Source organism: Phocoena phocoena, chromosome 6 (assembly GCF_963924675.1).
Source record: "Phocoena phocoena chromosome 6, mPhoPho1.1, whole genome shotgun sequence".
NCBI classification, from domain to species: domain Eukaryota; kingdom Metazoa; phylum Chordata; class Mammalia; order Artiodactyla; family Phocoenidae; genus Phocoena; species Phocoena phocoena.
The window spans coordinates 76,616,316-76,631,773 of record NC_089224.1 but is presented as its reverse complement, the minus strand read 5'-3'; the positions used below and the strand labels follow the sequence as shown (position 1 = coordinate 76,631,773).

Genomic DNA, 15,458 nt, shown 5'->3' with positions numbered 1-15,458 from the left:
CCGCAGGTTTTTGGTGCAGCCGGGCCCGGGTTGCCCCGTGATGTGGCCCTGAGCGCGGGAGCCCGCACCGGCGGGATCAGGAGCGGCCTGTGCGCCCCGCCGAGCGCGCCTGCGTGCGTGGCCAGCGCGCTACCCGCTTTTGCCTGGCTTCCCGGCTTAATTTTCCTCGGCGAGATTAAAGTTGGAAATTGAGCGGAGAATTGAGTTGCCCGGGAACAGAGCCGCGGCCGCCGCCAGAGCGATGTTCCCGCAGAGCCGGCACCCGGTGAGGCGCGGTTGGGTGGCTGAATAGGGAGCAGGGTAGTGGGGGTGGGTGGGTGCTATTGCTTTGGGTGAGGAGGTGGGTGGCTGCTGCATTTTGGCGGAGACCCTGGCCTCCAGGGGTGCAAGGCTTGGGAGGTCCCGGACCCTCCCCTCCTGTGGTGGGGAGTGGACTGAAACTCTCAATTTCCCCCCTTTGCTCTGGGCTCCCTCCTACTTGACGTCTAGACTGGGCGGGCGGGGCGCTCGGGGAGACTGGGGTTTCTCCTGCGGCCACATCCTCTCCCTTCCCCGAGGCGGGTAGTGCGCCCCCCCTTTGTTTTTCGTCTCGCCTATTTACATGTCAATGCGGCCCCCGTTCCGGCGCGCCTGGAGGTGGCCCCGGCGACACTGGAAACGAGGAGCGTAAGGGGGTTTTCGCCTCTGGTGCCCGGGGTCATTATCGCCCCGGTGAGGCAGAGGGCGGCGGTGTCGATGACAGTCTGGCCAGGTCCTCCCCGTTCGCCGCCGGGGAGCCCCTGTCCCTTCAGCCAGGTGACCCGGGCGCGCTTACCGCGCGACCCGCCCTGGAGGCTGGAAGAGGCTCCAAGCCTCTTTAGAAGCTTCGGATCTGGGAGGGTCCACCTTCCCTCTCCCCAAAGTGAAGTGCAAACTCGAGTTTGGGGCTCTGTTTTCCGCCACTTCTAACTTTATTTTTTGTTTATGTCCCACCCACTCTTTCGTTCTCTGACTTCTCTATCCAACCGCCCTCATATCCGTCCCTCGGTCCCCCTCGCTGGTCGTCCCTAGACGCCGCACCAGGCTGCAGGCCAGCCCTTCAAGTTCACTATCCCGGAGTCCCTGGACCGGATTAAAGAGGAATTTCAGTTCCTGCAGGCGCAGTATCACAGGTGCGTGTCCGGCCGCGCCCGGTGAGCGGTTGCCCCGGCAGCTCCGTGCCCCAGGTGGCGGCGGCGGCGGCTGTACTTAGTACTTGCGTCCAGGCGGTGGCGTGTGGAGTCGCAGTTAAGACCTGTCATTCACGTTGCCCCCTTTCCCGGCTCTTCCCGGGCCGCCTCTTCTCTTGTCTCCACCTCCTCCCATTGTTTCCCTTTTGCCCGTTTGCTTGTGTTCCAGGGAGCCTTTTTTCGTGTATTTAGGAGTTGCATGAGAACTGTCAATATTTGCACTTCATTTATTTATTTTGCAACAGGCTGAGCTGAAACCTTGGTTCAGTCGATGCCCCAGTTCGGGAGTACAGGTTCAGGGAGGCAAGGCGGGTGTTGAAATCACTGTTGGCCATACTGCAATTGAGTTCTTTGAGGCAAAGTCCATTATGGAGGGTAGATGCTTTCAGTTGTGCCCATCATTAGCGGTGGTGGGGGGGGTGGGGTGGATATGTGTAGGGAGAAGCCCACCTGCTTTGGCTTCATTCTGGATTGGTTTGGGTAGGACAGGGCTTGGAGTCACATTTATAGCCGTCTCAGCTTTAGCGTCTTCATGTAATGAGAGCTGCTTCAGAAAATTTATAAATGTAAACTATTTGTAAAGCACCTTGTCCATAGTGGACTTTCTAGAAATGTTAGTTTCTTCTCCTGTTTCTATTAAGTTTTAGCTGATTAGAGCGAAGAAATAACTGTGTAATGACAGTTTTTATTTTTTGTCACACTTGAAAAACACAGATGCTTGGGTGTGAATTTTCTTATTTTGCAGAGGCTTTATGATTATTGGCCTTTTGTCTACTTGAAGATAATAATCTCTAGAGCTTGAAGCATACCTGCCTACACTATGTTTACCAAACAGGGAAGACTTCAACCTACCTAATTGCAGAAGCTATGTAACATGTTTTGGCAGGGAATTAAAAAACAATGTTTTTAAAAGGACCAACAATTGTAGAAGTAACTTTACAGGTACAGCTTTCAAACCTAGAGACTATTTGAGTTGGCAGAGATGGCCTATGCCTGAGACTGAAGGTTGTGCAAAGGCCAGGTTTTGGTGAAGTCCACGGACGCAAACTCTGATGCAGGGAAGCAAGTACGAGTGAACAGATGACCATGAGGAGAAATCAGTCTTCTGAGTAGATCAGAGGTCTTGACAGATTTTTTTCGTTCTTGGCATGAGACCAGGTCTGCACCAAGAAGAAAAAGAATAGTTGCAGAGGGGATACCTTGTACTGTTCACCTTATTCCTTTTTTCCCTATTAAACGCAAGGACAAAGCTTTTGAGTGTTTACCTAGATAGTTTATGGTTTCTCCAAATTGGTCTGTGTTTTTACTTGAAGTGCAAATATGTGAGGCAGATGTTAAAACAAGTGACATAATGTTTACATTAAGTTGCCTGTTTTGTTTTCGTAGCCTTAAATTGGAATGTGAGAAACTGGCAAGTGAAAAGACAGAAATGCAGAGGCACTATGTGATGGTAGGTATCAAAGATTAGGCTTTTTTCCTTTTCACATAATATTAACAAATATGGGTTCTCGGCATTACAAAATGTGAGTTAATGAAATGCTTGGTTCTTTTTTCTTTTTTACAGTATTATGAAATGTCATATGGATTAAACATAGAAATGCATAAACAGGTAAGCTTTAGCAAAATCTCAAATTGAAATGCAAAGTAAGTCATGACTTTATTATACTGGCTTTGTCCTCAGGAGTGGGGGGGGTTTGTATGCCATTTTTCAGCCTTGGTTTCCCTTCCTGCAAAATTGGTGGCAGTATTCTGCAGCAGGAGCTTGACATTATAGAATGTTTAAGTTACTAGGTGAGAGGTACTTTGGAAGTGTAAATGAGCCTGTTTATAGGCAGGTAGGAATTGAGGCTCTGACTTGACTTTTCTGCCTGGATACATTTATTTTCCTCTTGAAAGATCTGTGTATCCTGTAGAGTTCTGAAGTTCATAATAGCTAATGTTTTTATGCTGATTTGGAAAGAAGTGCGAATCTCTGTGGGAAAGAAGGGTATTTGGGAGTGTCCTTATTCAGGTTAAACAGGTATATGACTGACTATGGAGTTCTCCCTATGCTTTGGGGCTGCATAAAGCAACACTCAGGATCAGTGGCTTATTAGCAAACATCTTTTTGAAAAATGTCTCAGTTGATGCAGGTTTGGAGGTGAAAAAAGCATCCTTTTATGACCACAGCATATGTTGGGCGTTGCTTCAGTCCTAGTGGTTTTAAAAGCATGAAAAGATTAGTGACTGGAAAGCTCGAGCTATGACTATGAGTTTGCAAGTTCCCATAAAATTCACACTTATGGCTACTATAATGGTGTATAAAAAGAGTATTGAGCTGGAACAAGGCACTAAGGATCTCATAAGAGAAGAAAAGCTAAATGATTGCTCAGCCCAAAGGACCCTCGATTGAGTAGTCATTGTCTGCCAAAGAAAGCATTAATGGCAGGGTGTAAGTATTTTGGAGATATGCTGACATTCACTTTTTCATCAAGACTCTGGTACAATAAGTCTTTTAGAAATCGATTGCCTCTTAAAAAATTATCATCAGATGAAGTTGCACAGTTGGACACATTTCAAAGTGCAACAATACAATTCTTACTTGATGTATATGTGCTATTTCATCTCAAACCCTTGTTTCATTAAATTAAAGAGCATGGCTGACCGGCGGGGGCACGGTGGAGAAATTGATTAGTTCAGCCTTCAGATCTTCCTTATATTCAAAGACTTTCATTAAGCAAGTGTGTTTCAGAGTTGAATTCTGCTTTTGTAACTCTGCGCTCTTTGATTTTTAATTCATCATAGATTTCATAATGTTAATTTATCGTCATGTACCTTAGATCTGTTCTCAGTTATGTGTTTGGAAGGAGATAGTTAAGTTCAGGGCCTTTCATTAACAATGTAATTGGGCCTTTAAAAGTGCTGATTTTATTCTGATTTGCAAAGTTGGTAGCCTAGTTTATGTTGGGTTTGTGCCTTTGTTTCTGTGTGCTTAAATGGCTAGTGCCTGATTGAGGCAATTGTAACTTGTTGATAGTAATTAAGCTAGGAGATATATGGTGATTTAAATTAATTACACAAATAGACTTGGTCAAGGAGTTCTAACCTGCCACTTTTTTTTTTAAGTTACCGTAAAGGCGCATTTTTTTCCCCCAACAAATATTCTGGAAGGGTAAGGGGAGATTGAGCTTTCTCTTAAACTCATGAACTCAAAGGATTTAATAACCTCACCGACTCCATACAAGGGAATGCCACCTCTGTGGGATGTGTGCCGGTGCTGGATTTATTGGGGGAGCTACAGGAGGTGTGAAATTCTTCTGGGTTCCTGTAGGTTGCTTGGTGGAGTGACCTCTTCTTTATCGCGTAGGAAGAAGGAAGAAGGGGCGAGGAGGGTCGGGAACCCCATGGTGTGAAAATAGTTTTCTAATGAGTTTCTGTATTCCATCGGGCATTTGTGGGTATGTATCGTCTGTCCATGAGCCAGTGTGCATTAATAATATGCTTAGTAATTTGAAAGATGTGAAAAGCTGAGAGACGCTGTGTTCTTCATAGTAGGATATTAAGCCCCCTGAAATTTAGTTTATCTTGTAAATGCTGACAGACCCTTAACGAGAGTGGTATGCAGAACAGTGCTGTAATTCAGTTTAAAGTGGCCTTACATTTGAAAAACATGCTTCTGAATGTCACACATTAATAATAAGTTCTGAGGAGGCATTTGGTGCAGCTAGTAATCATAATTCTTATTAAAACTGGTGACGTCTGGCCCCCAGGGTGTAGCCAGGCTCAAATTGATGCTTTTTGCCGCCTGATCACCAGCATGGCCTAAGTGCTCATTATATTGTAGAGAGGGCCTTTGGAGCTCTCATTAGATTTGACAGGAATTCTCTCTAGGGGGAAACTGGGCATTAGCGAGACTCCTGACAGGCTGAAATTAGTCCTGCTTTATGGCTTATAACCAAATGCTAGCAAGGCATCATCAGGGGACAGAAAAAATTGTCATTTCTGACAACATCTTTGTTACTGAAAAAAAATGCAGTGATGGGGAAACTTTCCGCGGAGAGAGCTTTAATGTTGTTAAGATTTGTCTCCAGTGTGATGACCGCTCTCCTCCCCACCTTTCAGCGGCTTTGTTGGAGGAGTGAGTTTGAGAGGTTTCAGTGTCAAATCTCACCACCGATTTTTCCGTGTGGAAGTTTTAAAGTGGAAGTGCGTCCAAATCAAGAATGGTATAATTGTGGTTTCCTTACTTGGTTTGGTGCCCGCAGTCTGTGTTTATGTTGTGTCAACACTTCCTGATAAGCCTTCCCCTCACTTTCTCTGCTTCTATTTGTGGCTGGTTACCGAAAAGTCAATGAAATCAGGATGGTCATGGATATTTAAATCTTTAATCGTAGCATGAAGACAAAAATATTTTTCCTTTGAGCCTTTTATAGATTCCTGCCTGTCCTCTTTTCAGGTAGATCGTGTAAACTCTAGATATCTCTATACAGAGAGGTGGAGGCTCTTCATGAAAGATGGAGCGATTCTGATACCACCAGTGTTAGGGTACATGAAAAAGTAGCAGGTTAACGTGAGTCTAATTGTGTTTGAGGGCTGTGCCTAGTGTGTTTGGCAGTGTGATATTTAAAGTTTTTTTTCTGTCACGTGGAGTGGTATTACCTCCTTTGATATTTTGGGGACTAAGATGCGCTGTAAGTACTTATATAAGCCTGATTTATCCCACTTGTATACCTTTTCAGCACACTGATGAAGCCGTGCCATAAGTTGTTATTGGTGGCGTGAATTTGTACAGCACTTAGTTTTCAAAAGCAATTTGCCTCATCCCGTGAAGTAGATTGGGTGGTAGGTGTTAGGTAGGTGTTTTGCTCTGCCTGCAACTTTGGGTGCGTGCTCAGAGTCTGGGACTTGTCAGGGCCAAGCATCTATTTAAGCTTGAGTTTGGCTCACTTGGGTCCCAATTCAGCGCTTCTTCCCTGTCTCCCTCCTCCCCCACTGCCACTGGAGCATGAGGCCAGTGGTGGAATCACCCTTGGGCCTGTGCTTAGCGACCCAAGTCTACCCCACTGCGTGCCTGTTCTCAGTGTTTGTCTGTTTTGATCAACTTCATCATTTGTGAGACACCTTGGGGTGAGCCTCATGTTCTAAAAATTAGGAAAATCAGCAGTACTGACTGGTCTGTGGGGACCACAGCTGTGGGTGGGTAGGAAGTTGTAACCAACTGAGCAGTACTGTCCGCAGGTTAAAATGAGTCGAAGAACCAAAGAAAATTTGAAACGTGTTATCGGGGCTCTGGTTGAGCCCCAGTGATGCAGTGAGTTTGATCATTTACTTTGCCTCTCTGTGCCTGTGTTCTTCTGAAGGCAGGCAGTGAGTGCTTAGGGCTCTCCAGGGTGGTGGAAGAATTTAAAAATAAATGAAAGGACTAGCTCTGAAAGGAAAGTATTCTGCAATCCTGATTGTGGGGTGGGGAAGGAGAGGAGAAAGAGAAAAAAAAAACCAGGCGAGAGCTGAACATTTCCAAACTCTGTGTGATAGTTCAGCAAGCACAATGTCTCAGACCATATAAATTTTGGAGTGAAACTGCTTTCACAGTTTTGATGTGTGCTTTAAAGTTTCTCTTTAGAAAGAAATTGTTCTTTAGTAGTGTTTTAAAAGTGTTAAGGTGGAACTGTTAGGGATTCACCTGTGGGTTAATTCCTTAGATGTGGCTCTTACTATTTGTACGTTTTACCTTTATTCCTGTTTTTAAACCATTGGGTTTTCAGTCTGCAGTTTCTCATTTTGAGATTTTTTTTTTTTTAAAGTCAGTATCTCAGAATGGAACTAACCAGCTGGAGTATAGGAACTTAGAGTTAAGCCCCACCTTGTAATACAAAGAAGGTAGCTGTCTTCAAGGTTGGAGTGGTCTCCCACTTGATTTCATTAGCCAGGCCTGTCCTTTACAAGTAGGAGTTAAGAGATAAAGCTCCCTGTGTTTAGAACCTAGATTCCGAGGTGCAAGATTAGCCTTTGTTTTTTATTGGCAAGCGGGGCGGATTCTTCACTCCTTAAGCAGCGCCCTCCTGACCCCTTCCACAGCTGGACTAGTTGCAGATTTCTGTCCAGGGCCTGTCCTAGGGTGAGGTGAGTGAGGCCTTTGCCTCTGGCACAGAGTTTAAAGGAGGTGTCAAAAAGTTTAGCACTCAAGGTGAACAGTATTTTTAAAGTTCAAAATTAAAGCCAAAAAACCCATGAGGAACAAAATGTCAGCATTTTATGTAAGGACAGGATGTGATAGGGTTGGGTGAGGCCAGGGAGGCATGTGTTGGGTCAGAGAACCTCCCTCCCCTCCCCTTTGTTCTGCCATCTCCAGAGGGCTGGGCTGAGACCCAAATGTCCCGCTGATCTCTGGGATCTACCTTGGTGTAAGATAGAGTGGGTTAAGGTCACTTATTTAGGGATTTCAATTAGTGACTGGGTGAGTCATTAACAAGTTGCCTGGCCCTGGTTTCCCCCGGTCTGTAAAAAGGGTTAGACTAGGCAGGCCCTAAAGTAGGGCTCCTCTCACCAGAGGGGACTCATTCCTCCAGAGGCGTGAGTCCCCGCCAGGCTTCGGAACCCAGCACCTTGTGTGTGTCAGTTAAGGAGAGTCTGTCCAGGGGGCTTCAGATGTTCCTCCAAATAGTGTTTATTAAGAAACACAGAAAGGAAAATCTGTTCCTTTAGCAAATATTTAAATAAATCATGTTGTGTGGTAGTTACCCTAAAGATATATTCAGTTACTGGCTCCTGGAACCATTTTGAGTTTCGCTAGATCTAAGTCTTCAGCTTTTCTATTATTAAACTTCTGTGGTCTCTAGAAGTGGATTAAACTAAGAAACTGACGGGACTCTCATTAAGGTTTGATTGACTCAGTCATGTCCCGTGTCCCCCGCCACCCTTCCTATCCATGGTGCTTACTGTTGCTTCAGGTTTTTAAAAATTGAAATTTTCAGGACTAGTACTTTTAATGTGGAATATTTGGTGTAATGGTTTTTAATTAAACTTTAGAGAGCTGTTTTGGGAAGTTGGCTTACTGGACAAGATTAGGCATTTATAGCTTCAACATAGTGTTTGCTAATGGGATTGGTGAGTTCTGTAGTGAGAAGTGTGCCATAGGATTGTTCCATGAACGTGGCTTGATGTTTGAAGCAGAGTCTGTGTTTGTGGGGGGGTGTGGGTGTAGGCGTGGGCCTTCGGGTGTAGGAGAGATTTTCTAATTTTTTTCTGAGGCATGGTTTGATCAGAAAAATGAAAAAAGATTACCAAAATTTTAACGTAAGTTAAGAGATTCATGTGTTACCATTCACTTGGTTAAAGAAAAAAATGGTATCTAAAATTGTTTGAAAAACCACCATGATTACAGAACTGCTCAGTTTATAGATCACCCAGTTACCATAACACTTTTTGTGAAACTCCAAGAAACGTTGACAAAAAGTTTTAACCTGTGATTTCACACAAGTCTGTATTTCATTATTTTGCATTTCAATTTTTAGTAACTACTAAGTTTTTAATTCTGTCTGCTTTGAAGCAACATACAGTCATAACCATGAGAACATTGTTTACCCCCCTTCCCCAGCATGTTTTCATACTAAGTATAACAAACACAGTTTTTTAGTTTTTCTAGTAGTAGTATTTGCTACTTAGTCATCTTTGACCACAAAATATGTTCGCGAGAAAAGGGTAGTATGAAGCTTATTTTGGGTATAAGGAAAAAATAAGCTAGAAGAATTCTGTGCGTTGAATCGATTTTTTTCATCTGCCGAATAGAGAAAAACTGCTACTAAGTGTGGTAGGTGTACATTGCTGTGCACGCCGGAAGGGTAGTGCACCTATTTCCAATAGATACTCATTAGATAATCATTATTCACTTGATAAAGCAGAATCAGTTGTCTTTGAGAATGTAGGTACATTTGAACTTGGGTGTCCAACTCATGCAGTTTGTTAAACCGCTGAAATACATGTAGTACTAGACTGGGTTCTTTGTTTTGGTTTGTTTTGTTTTGTTTTGGCTGCACCGCACGGCTTACAGAATCTTAGTTCCCCAGCCAGGGATTGAACCCATGCCCTCAGCAGTGAAAGTGTGGAGCCCTAACCACTGGACAGCCAGGGAATTCACTGCACTGGGTTTGATATTAGTGTCATTGCTGATCTAACTAGCTTATTAGTCTGCGGTATTTTGTGCAGCCTGTCAGTAAAAAGTTTAAAAACATATCCCCAGACTTGTTTACTTATAATTTATAAGTTCTGTAAATATGTTACTGTACTGGTATGTTGTATACATGTATAATACATGGAAATTTTAAATGAAGGGGTTAAAATCAAAGTTCTTATATTCTCAGTGCTCCCTATTGGCTTGTCCAGAGTGGCCCCTGGGACACCCCCACTCCACGGTCAAGACCACTAGCCCACATTTTAAACAGCCTTGGAACGCTGGCCCTGGAAGGGAACACCTTTAAGGTGGTGAATGCAGAATTCCTTTAGGGGCATGGGTCTTTTGGCCTCCTAGGTATGCCTGTTTTTTTCTGATTTTGACTTCCCACTCCGGTAATTGCCTCTTTGCCCATCACTCACAGCCTTGTGTATCTGCCTCTGGTTATTGTCTCTGCCAGTCTTACTTGGTTACCTCTGTCACTCTTCCCTCCAGGCCCTTTAATCCAGCCAGATGGGTCCCTCCTTCATACCTAAAATATGTTTTGTGTTTTTCTGTTTTCCTAAAAGTCCAGGCTATTTTGTCAAACTTCACATGGCCTCCTTCAGTATCCTTCAAGGTCTAGTTCAAATACCAACACTGCCTGTTTACTTCAAGGTCTTCCATGGCTGCTCCGACAGGAGGCTGTCACATGGCTTATTGTTGCTCTGATTTTTGTAGTATTGTTTTTTTATGTGCCTTTTTCTGTTATTCCAGCTGTGTTGCAGTCTGCTTGAGGCTTGAATTTGAGACTTGCATCTTCCCTTCCCAGTGAGTTCGAATAGGCATTTAAGTAGCATTTAATGTGCCCCTTAGGTAGAGTGGTAGTTGTCACTGTTTTGGATCCTGAACCCGTATGAAAATCAGGTGAAAGCTGCTTGGCAAAAAAAAAAAGTACACCTTTTAATACACAAGATAGCTTTGCCCAACAATTTTGGCTGTTTGTGGACATCGTAAGATCTTTCAGCAAGTCCTTGGAATCCAGATTAAAGACTTGGATCTACAGTACCAGTATGGCTCCTTAAGCTAAAATTAAGAATGAAATGTTTGGTTTCACTAGATGTTTTATCGGATTACAGTTCTAATCTCATCCAGGCACTTTTGCTCAGTTGTTTTTCTTTTGGAAAAGTGATTTATAGTCAAATATCCACTGAGGCTTCTTAATGGGGAGTTTAATTATGGTAATATATTTGGGTTTGTAGTAAAAAAAAAAAAGAGAGAGAGAGAGAGAAAACAAAAGTAGCATGTTTCTGAGGCCTGGGTTTCCGTGTGAATTGAATGTGTGCGTGCATCCCCGCCTTGGGAACCACTGCTCATCTCCTAAGGGTGACCACAGCCACTAATAGAGCTGTGGATAAGTTGCATTACAAGCTTCTCCAAGGCATTAGACTTGACTTAGTCACCAGGTTTCTTAATAATAATGATTATACCCACTGATTATTTACTTAAAAGTCTTTACGGAGTCCCTCCCCGCGCCCCAAACACTTCTGTTATGAAGAATTCCAACTATACAGAAAAGGAGAGAGAGTACAGCGAACACCCTGTATTATACCCACCTATTTGATACCAGGAGTCTATAAGGTAACGCTTTTGTAATATCTGCCGGTCACGTATCTTGCATATAGCGTTTGCCCTCCCCTCACCCCGAAAGATAAATAGATAATTCAAGCCTTTCTTTAGCAGCCAACTCCATTTGAGACTGATGCACATGAAAGTGGGAGTTTCTCCAGGTACACTTTAAGAATTCCATCTGAACAGGTGTTTATAGCATATTATAACATTTTCCTCGTTAACTTGCCTTTTTGTTTTTGGCATGGTTGTATTAGATGATGCACCATTATGTGGTGTCAGGGTGCTTGCTTTTCAGCTGTCACCTGAATGCAGAGGTTTGTACTTAAACAGAAAAGCCAGATTCCCCTTCCCAAGCCCTTGTACCTTTTGGCCTTTGATAACGCCCCTTTAAGATGTGATCAGCATATTCACTGGGGGAACAGCTTTAGTGTTTATAGGTAGGAAACCAGGAAGTAATTGTGCAAAAGGACTCTGATTTTGAACTTTGTGTGGATGGAAGCTGTCCTGGTGGAGAATTTAGGTTGGCCTCAGAGGCCGTGGGTGGTATAGGGGTGTGAAGTACCAGAAAACAAAACCTCTTTGAGGACCCCAGCATGTGGAGGAGGCTCTCCAAGGCTAGGGCCTCCAGGAGCGCAGCCTTTGTCTGTCCTTGGCGCCCTCTTGATGCCTTGAGTAAACAGTCGGGCAGAGCCTCTTACAAGTAAGGTGACCGGCCAGTGTATTGACACGCACAGACACAATAGAAAACTGCATTAGGAGGCGAGCCATTGGGATTTGCAGTAAATATATTACAGAACACAAGTGACTTGCCGATACTGCTTGTTTAGCAGTTTGCAAGGGCAATGGCAGTATGGATTTTTGAATTAGAAGGGAAGGGCTGTTCTTTCTCTGTGCAGGAACATCTAGTTGATGGCTGGGGAGAAAATTGATTTAGAGAACAAAATGCAGCCGCCTTTATTTGTGCCACTTGAAAGGCTTCTATGGATTAGTGAGTGAAAATAAAAAGGTCGCTCTCAGTTTAGGAAAGGGGGGGTCTTAACATTGATCTGCATCTTGGTCTGGTATGGAGAGAATAATGGATGGGCCACCGGGATGGAGGAAGGGTGTCCAGTGCCCGCGCAGCCTACAGCTACAGGTGCCCGCTCGGTTCTCAGACAGTTGTCTATTTCAGCAGTTTGGCTTTCAAAAGTCAGCTTCTTGGGTTTATTGTAGAGTAAGCTTATTTGGGACATTAGAGTAAGTAGTCATAGCTCCATCCATTGAGCTCCTTGTGCCCTAGGAACTGTACTGTAGGACCTCTCTGTAGATCCTTCCAGTCTCCCGTGGATACTAATTATTCCTCCTTACAAAGAAAGAACAGGCTAGAACGGGGGTCCATTAGCCGTCCGAGGTCTGTTAGGATCCGGGCCGCACAGCAGCAGGTGAGCGGCGGGGGAGCAAGCGAAGCAAAGCTTCATCTGCCACTCCCCGTCGCTCGCACTATCACCTGAATCATCCCGCCCGCCCCCCAGCCTGTGAAAAATTGTCTTCCACAGTAGCAGTCCCTGCTGCCAAAAAGGTTGGGGACCGCTGGGCTAGACGGTTAGGGGATGACAATAGCACCTACTGGATAGGGTAGTTATCAGGATTGAGTGAGTTTCTGTGTGCGAGAGTCTGGCACTTGGGCACTCTCAGGACAGCTGTTCTCAAAATCTGTTACCTAAATCTATTATTGTCCCTTTAAAACTGTACCCTGCCCTTGGAATTCTAGGCCATGATTCCATCTTGTTTTTGCAAGCCCAGTTTCCTTCCTTCCTGCATCTGAACTGTTCACTTTTCATTATTTCTCCTCAATTACAAAGTTTTTTTATTCTCAGATCAGAAGCATTTATCTCTAAGCTCAAAAGGAGACTTCTTTTTAGGTTTCTATTGGCAATCTCTGTTGTCTAAAGAATCTAGAGGAATTAAGATGCCTTATTTAAGCCAAACAGCAAAATGTACCCTTGGAAGGCAACAGCCTTAAGTTAATACAACTACCAGTGAGAATAGCCTTGTGTTGAGTTTTTTCATTTAAGGGGATGGATGAACAACAAAGAGGATTTGGTTCATTTTACTGAAGTGAGTTTTGGCAAAATAAAGGATGGGAGGTGCGTTTCTGATTTTTTTTATTTTTAATGAAATGTGGAAAATCCAACTTCGAATTTGAAGAGAGTTTTGTCATCTTGAAAAAAAAAGGGGTGTGTGCGTGTGTGAATTACATGACCAAGTTGTTGCTTTGTTGGAGAAAAAAATTGTGCGCCTTGATGTTGTATACATATGTATAGTTTTATTTTGGCTATGAAAACTTGTGACGCGCGTGCAGAAGTTTGAGTAGATAATTGTGTTGCAGTATTCTCCAGGTACTACGTGGGCTTGAGATTTCTGTGGACTGTCAATTCACAGCTGCTGCTTATGTGCTAATATTTGAGGAAGCAGGGAAAACACAGGAGGGAGAAAAGCCAGGGCCATTGGGATTAGACAGACTGGGAGTTTAGGCTGTTGACTCTTATTGCCAAGCATGATGCAGTAGCAACTTTTTGTAAGTATTTGGGATAAAAGAGGACACAGTCGACAATAATACCTGCTCTCACACTTGCTTAAAAGCTCGGCTGCCTGCTGACATCGGTGTGCCGAGAAGCTCCACGTTGCATCTGTTTGTGTTTAGATTGAGTCCTGAAGTCCTCTGAGTGTCTGTACGGGAAGCACGAGGTTCTTGACAACCCCTTCGGCCTGCCAGTTGGCCTGGGTTCCAGAGCCTTTTCCTTTTGTAACCCGGCTGGCTCTCTTACAGTGCCTGGGCCCTGAGCTCCCGCGGAGCAAATCTCTTTGCACAGCTACCGAGGAGATTGGAATTGGACCACTGAAATGTGTCCAACTTCTGTACTTTTTAGCTGACCAAAAGGCCAAAATCATACCACTAACTCAAGAGCAGAACTGCTGACTTTGAAATCTTATAAGAAATCTGTATTTCATAATTGACTGCCCTGGATGCTGTGATACTCATGAATTAAATGAAATAATAAGGGGGTGTCACATTTCAACTGTGGATTTCTCTAAGGGTGCAGAGATTTTTGAACTGGTCGCTAAATCTGTATTCATTCTCATTTCTTACAGTGTATCAGATGTAGCTTTACCCGCCTAAAAGAGCCCCAGGCAAATCAGCGTTGGTGTACTACTGTCATCTTGTGCAGCCATTGTTTCGGTCATGATTTTATCATAAGGGCAAATAACCCCCAAATGCTGTGGTTTCTATTTTATTATTTTTTGTGATTAGCATGCAGAATTATTCTTGTCAGTTTCCCTCCAAGTACTGAAATTGATCAAGGTTTATAGGGAATGAGTACCAGTTGTTCCTTCTCAAATTAAAATAGTATAAAAGGGGGCTTTTGAGTAGAGTTTGCACAGTGAGAATATTGGTATTGACACCACTTATACTTTGGAGTATAGTTTGAAGACCAGATTCTACTGTGTGTTGCATACTGGTTAATATGGCTGTAAAGAGGAGATGAATGTGGCTACTTTTCCAAGTCTATTACTCAGGAGGACTGTAAATTTGATTGGCTGTTACAATTCTAGCAGAATCATTCGATTTGAGAGCAATAGAAAGATAAGATATCCAATTACCCAAATGATTTGCAGGGTTAGCCAACGTTGTCATGGAGACACGAGTTGGAACAAATTAAATTTTAAGCAATAAAATAATCTTAAAGCCCGTCTGGGAACAAGAAAATTTGGCAGTGGCACTTACCTGAATTGAATCTTAGCTTGACACGATGTTGTTTGACATTGATATACTGTGGGGGCCTCAACTTATATATGGTGCAGCCATTACCTTCAAAAAAGGAGCTTGGCCTAACCGGTAAAGGGGAGTATTAGTGTAAAGTTAGGATATTAACATTTATTCCATGGCTTAAATGATAATTGGGCTCTGGGTTCCCAGGAATATTTTGTATTTAAGGATTGAAATGCCTTAATAAGGATTAAGCAGCATTAATTGGACACTTGGAAAAAAAGACTTATTTTGCAGCAGCGCAGTTTTTGGAACTGCTGTTGCCCTTTGTGTGTGTGTTAGCAGACGTAATAGAAATCGTGTGGATGTCTTTTGGTGGGGGGGTGGAGGTGTAAGCATGCATATATTTGCATGTACAAATAAGGAGATTTCTGGCACATGCCCCAGCTCTGCAGATGATTCTCCGTATTCGTTAAAATTTCTGCTTTGCAGTACTGCTTGCAGACTGGAAAATTACTTTCCAAACTTGAGCTGATGACCTAAAACCTGAGTAAGTGTCAGTCTGGGGCTTAGAAGGTTATTTCCCCTTATTAATGTATTGTTTAACTGGTTCCTGGCTTGTGCTGCGGATTTGAAAACAGCCGAGTAGCCCAGAAGGAGGGAGGCTTTTTATCCACATGTCTATTAGACAGATGGAGATGGAAATTGGTCTGAGGTCAAGCCATTTGCAGCATTCTCACAG

The 15,458-nt window shown here is 43.6% G+C and overlaps 1 protein-coding gene across 16 annotated transcripts in view; it reads left to right on the top strand.

Moving 5' to 3' along the window:
• The first annotated feature begins 241 nt into the window (after window positions 1-241).
• The window catches only part of LOC136124322 (transducin-like enhancer protein 1), an 88,294-nt gene continuing 73,077 nt past the window's right edge, over window positions 242-15,458 (top strand). For all 16 annotated transcript variants that reach the window (XM_065878937.1, XM_065878936.1, XM_065878942.1 and 13 more), the window contains exons 1-4: window positions 242-265; window positions 1,051-1,151; window positions 2,595-2,658; window positions 2,773-2,817. In XM_065878937.1, coding sequence (XP_065735009.1) covers window positions 242-265; window positions 1,051-1,151; window positions 2,595-2,658; window positions 2,773-2,817 — 234 coding nt within the window. The remainder of the gene's footprint in view (window positions 266-1,050; window positions 1,152-2,594; window positions 2,659-2,772; window positions 2,818-15,458) is intronic.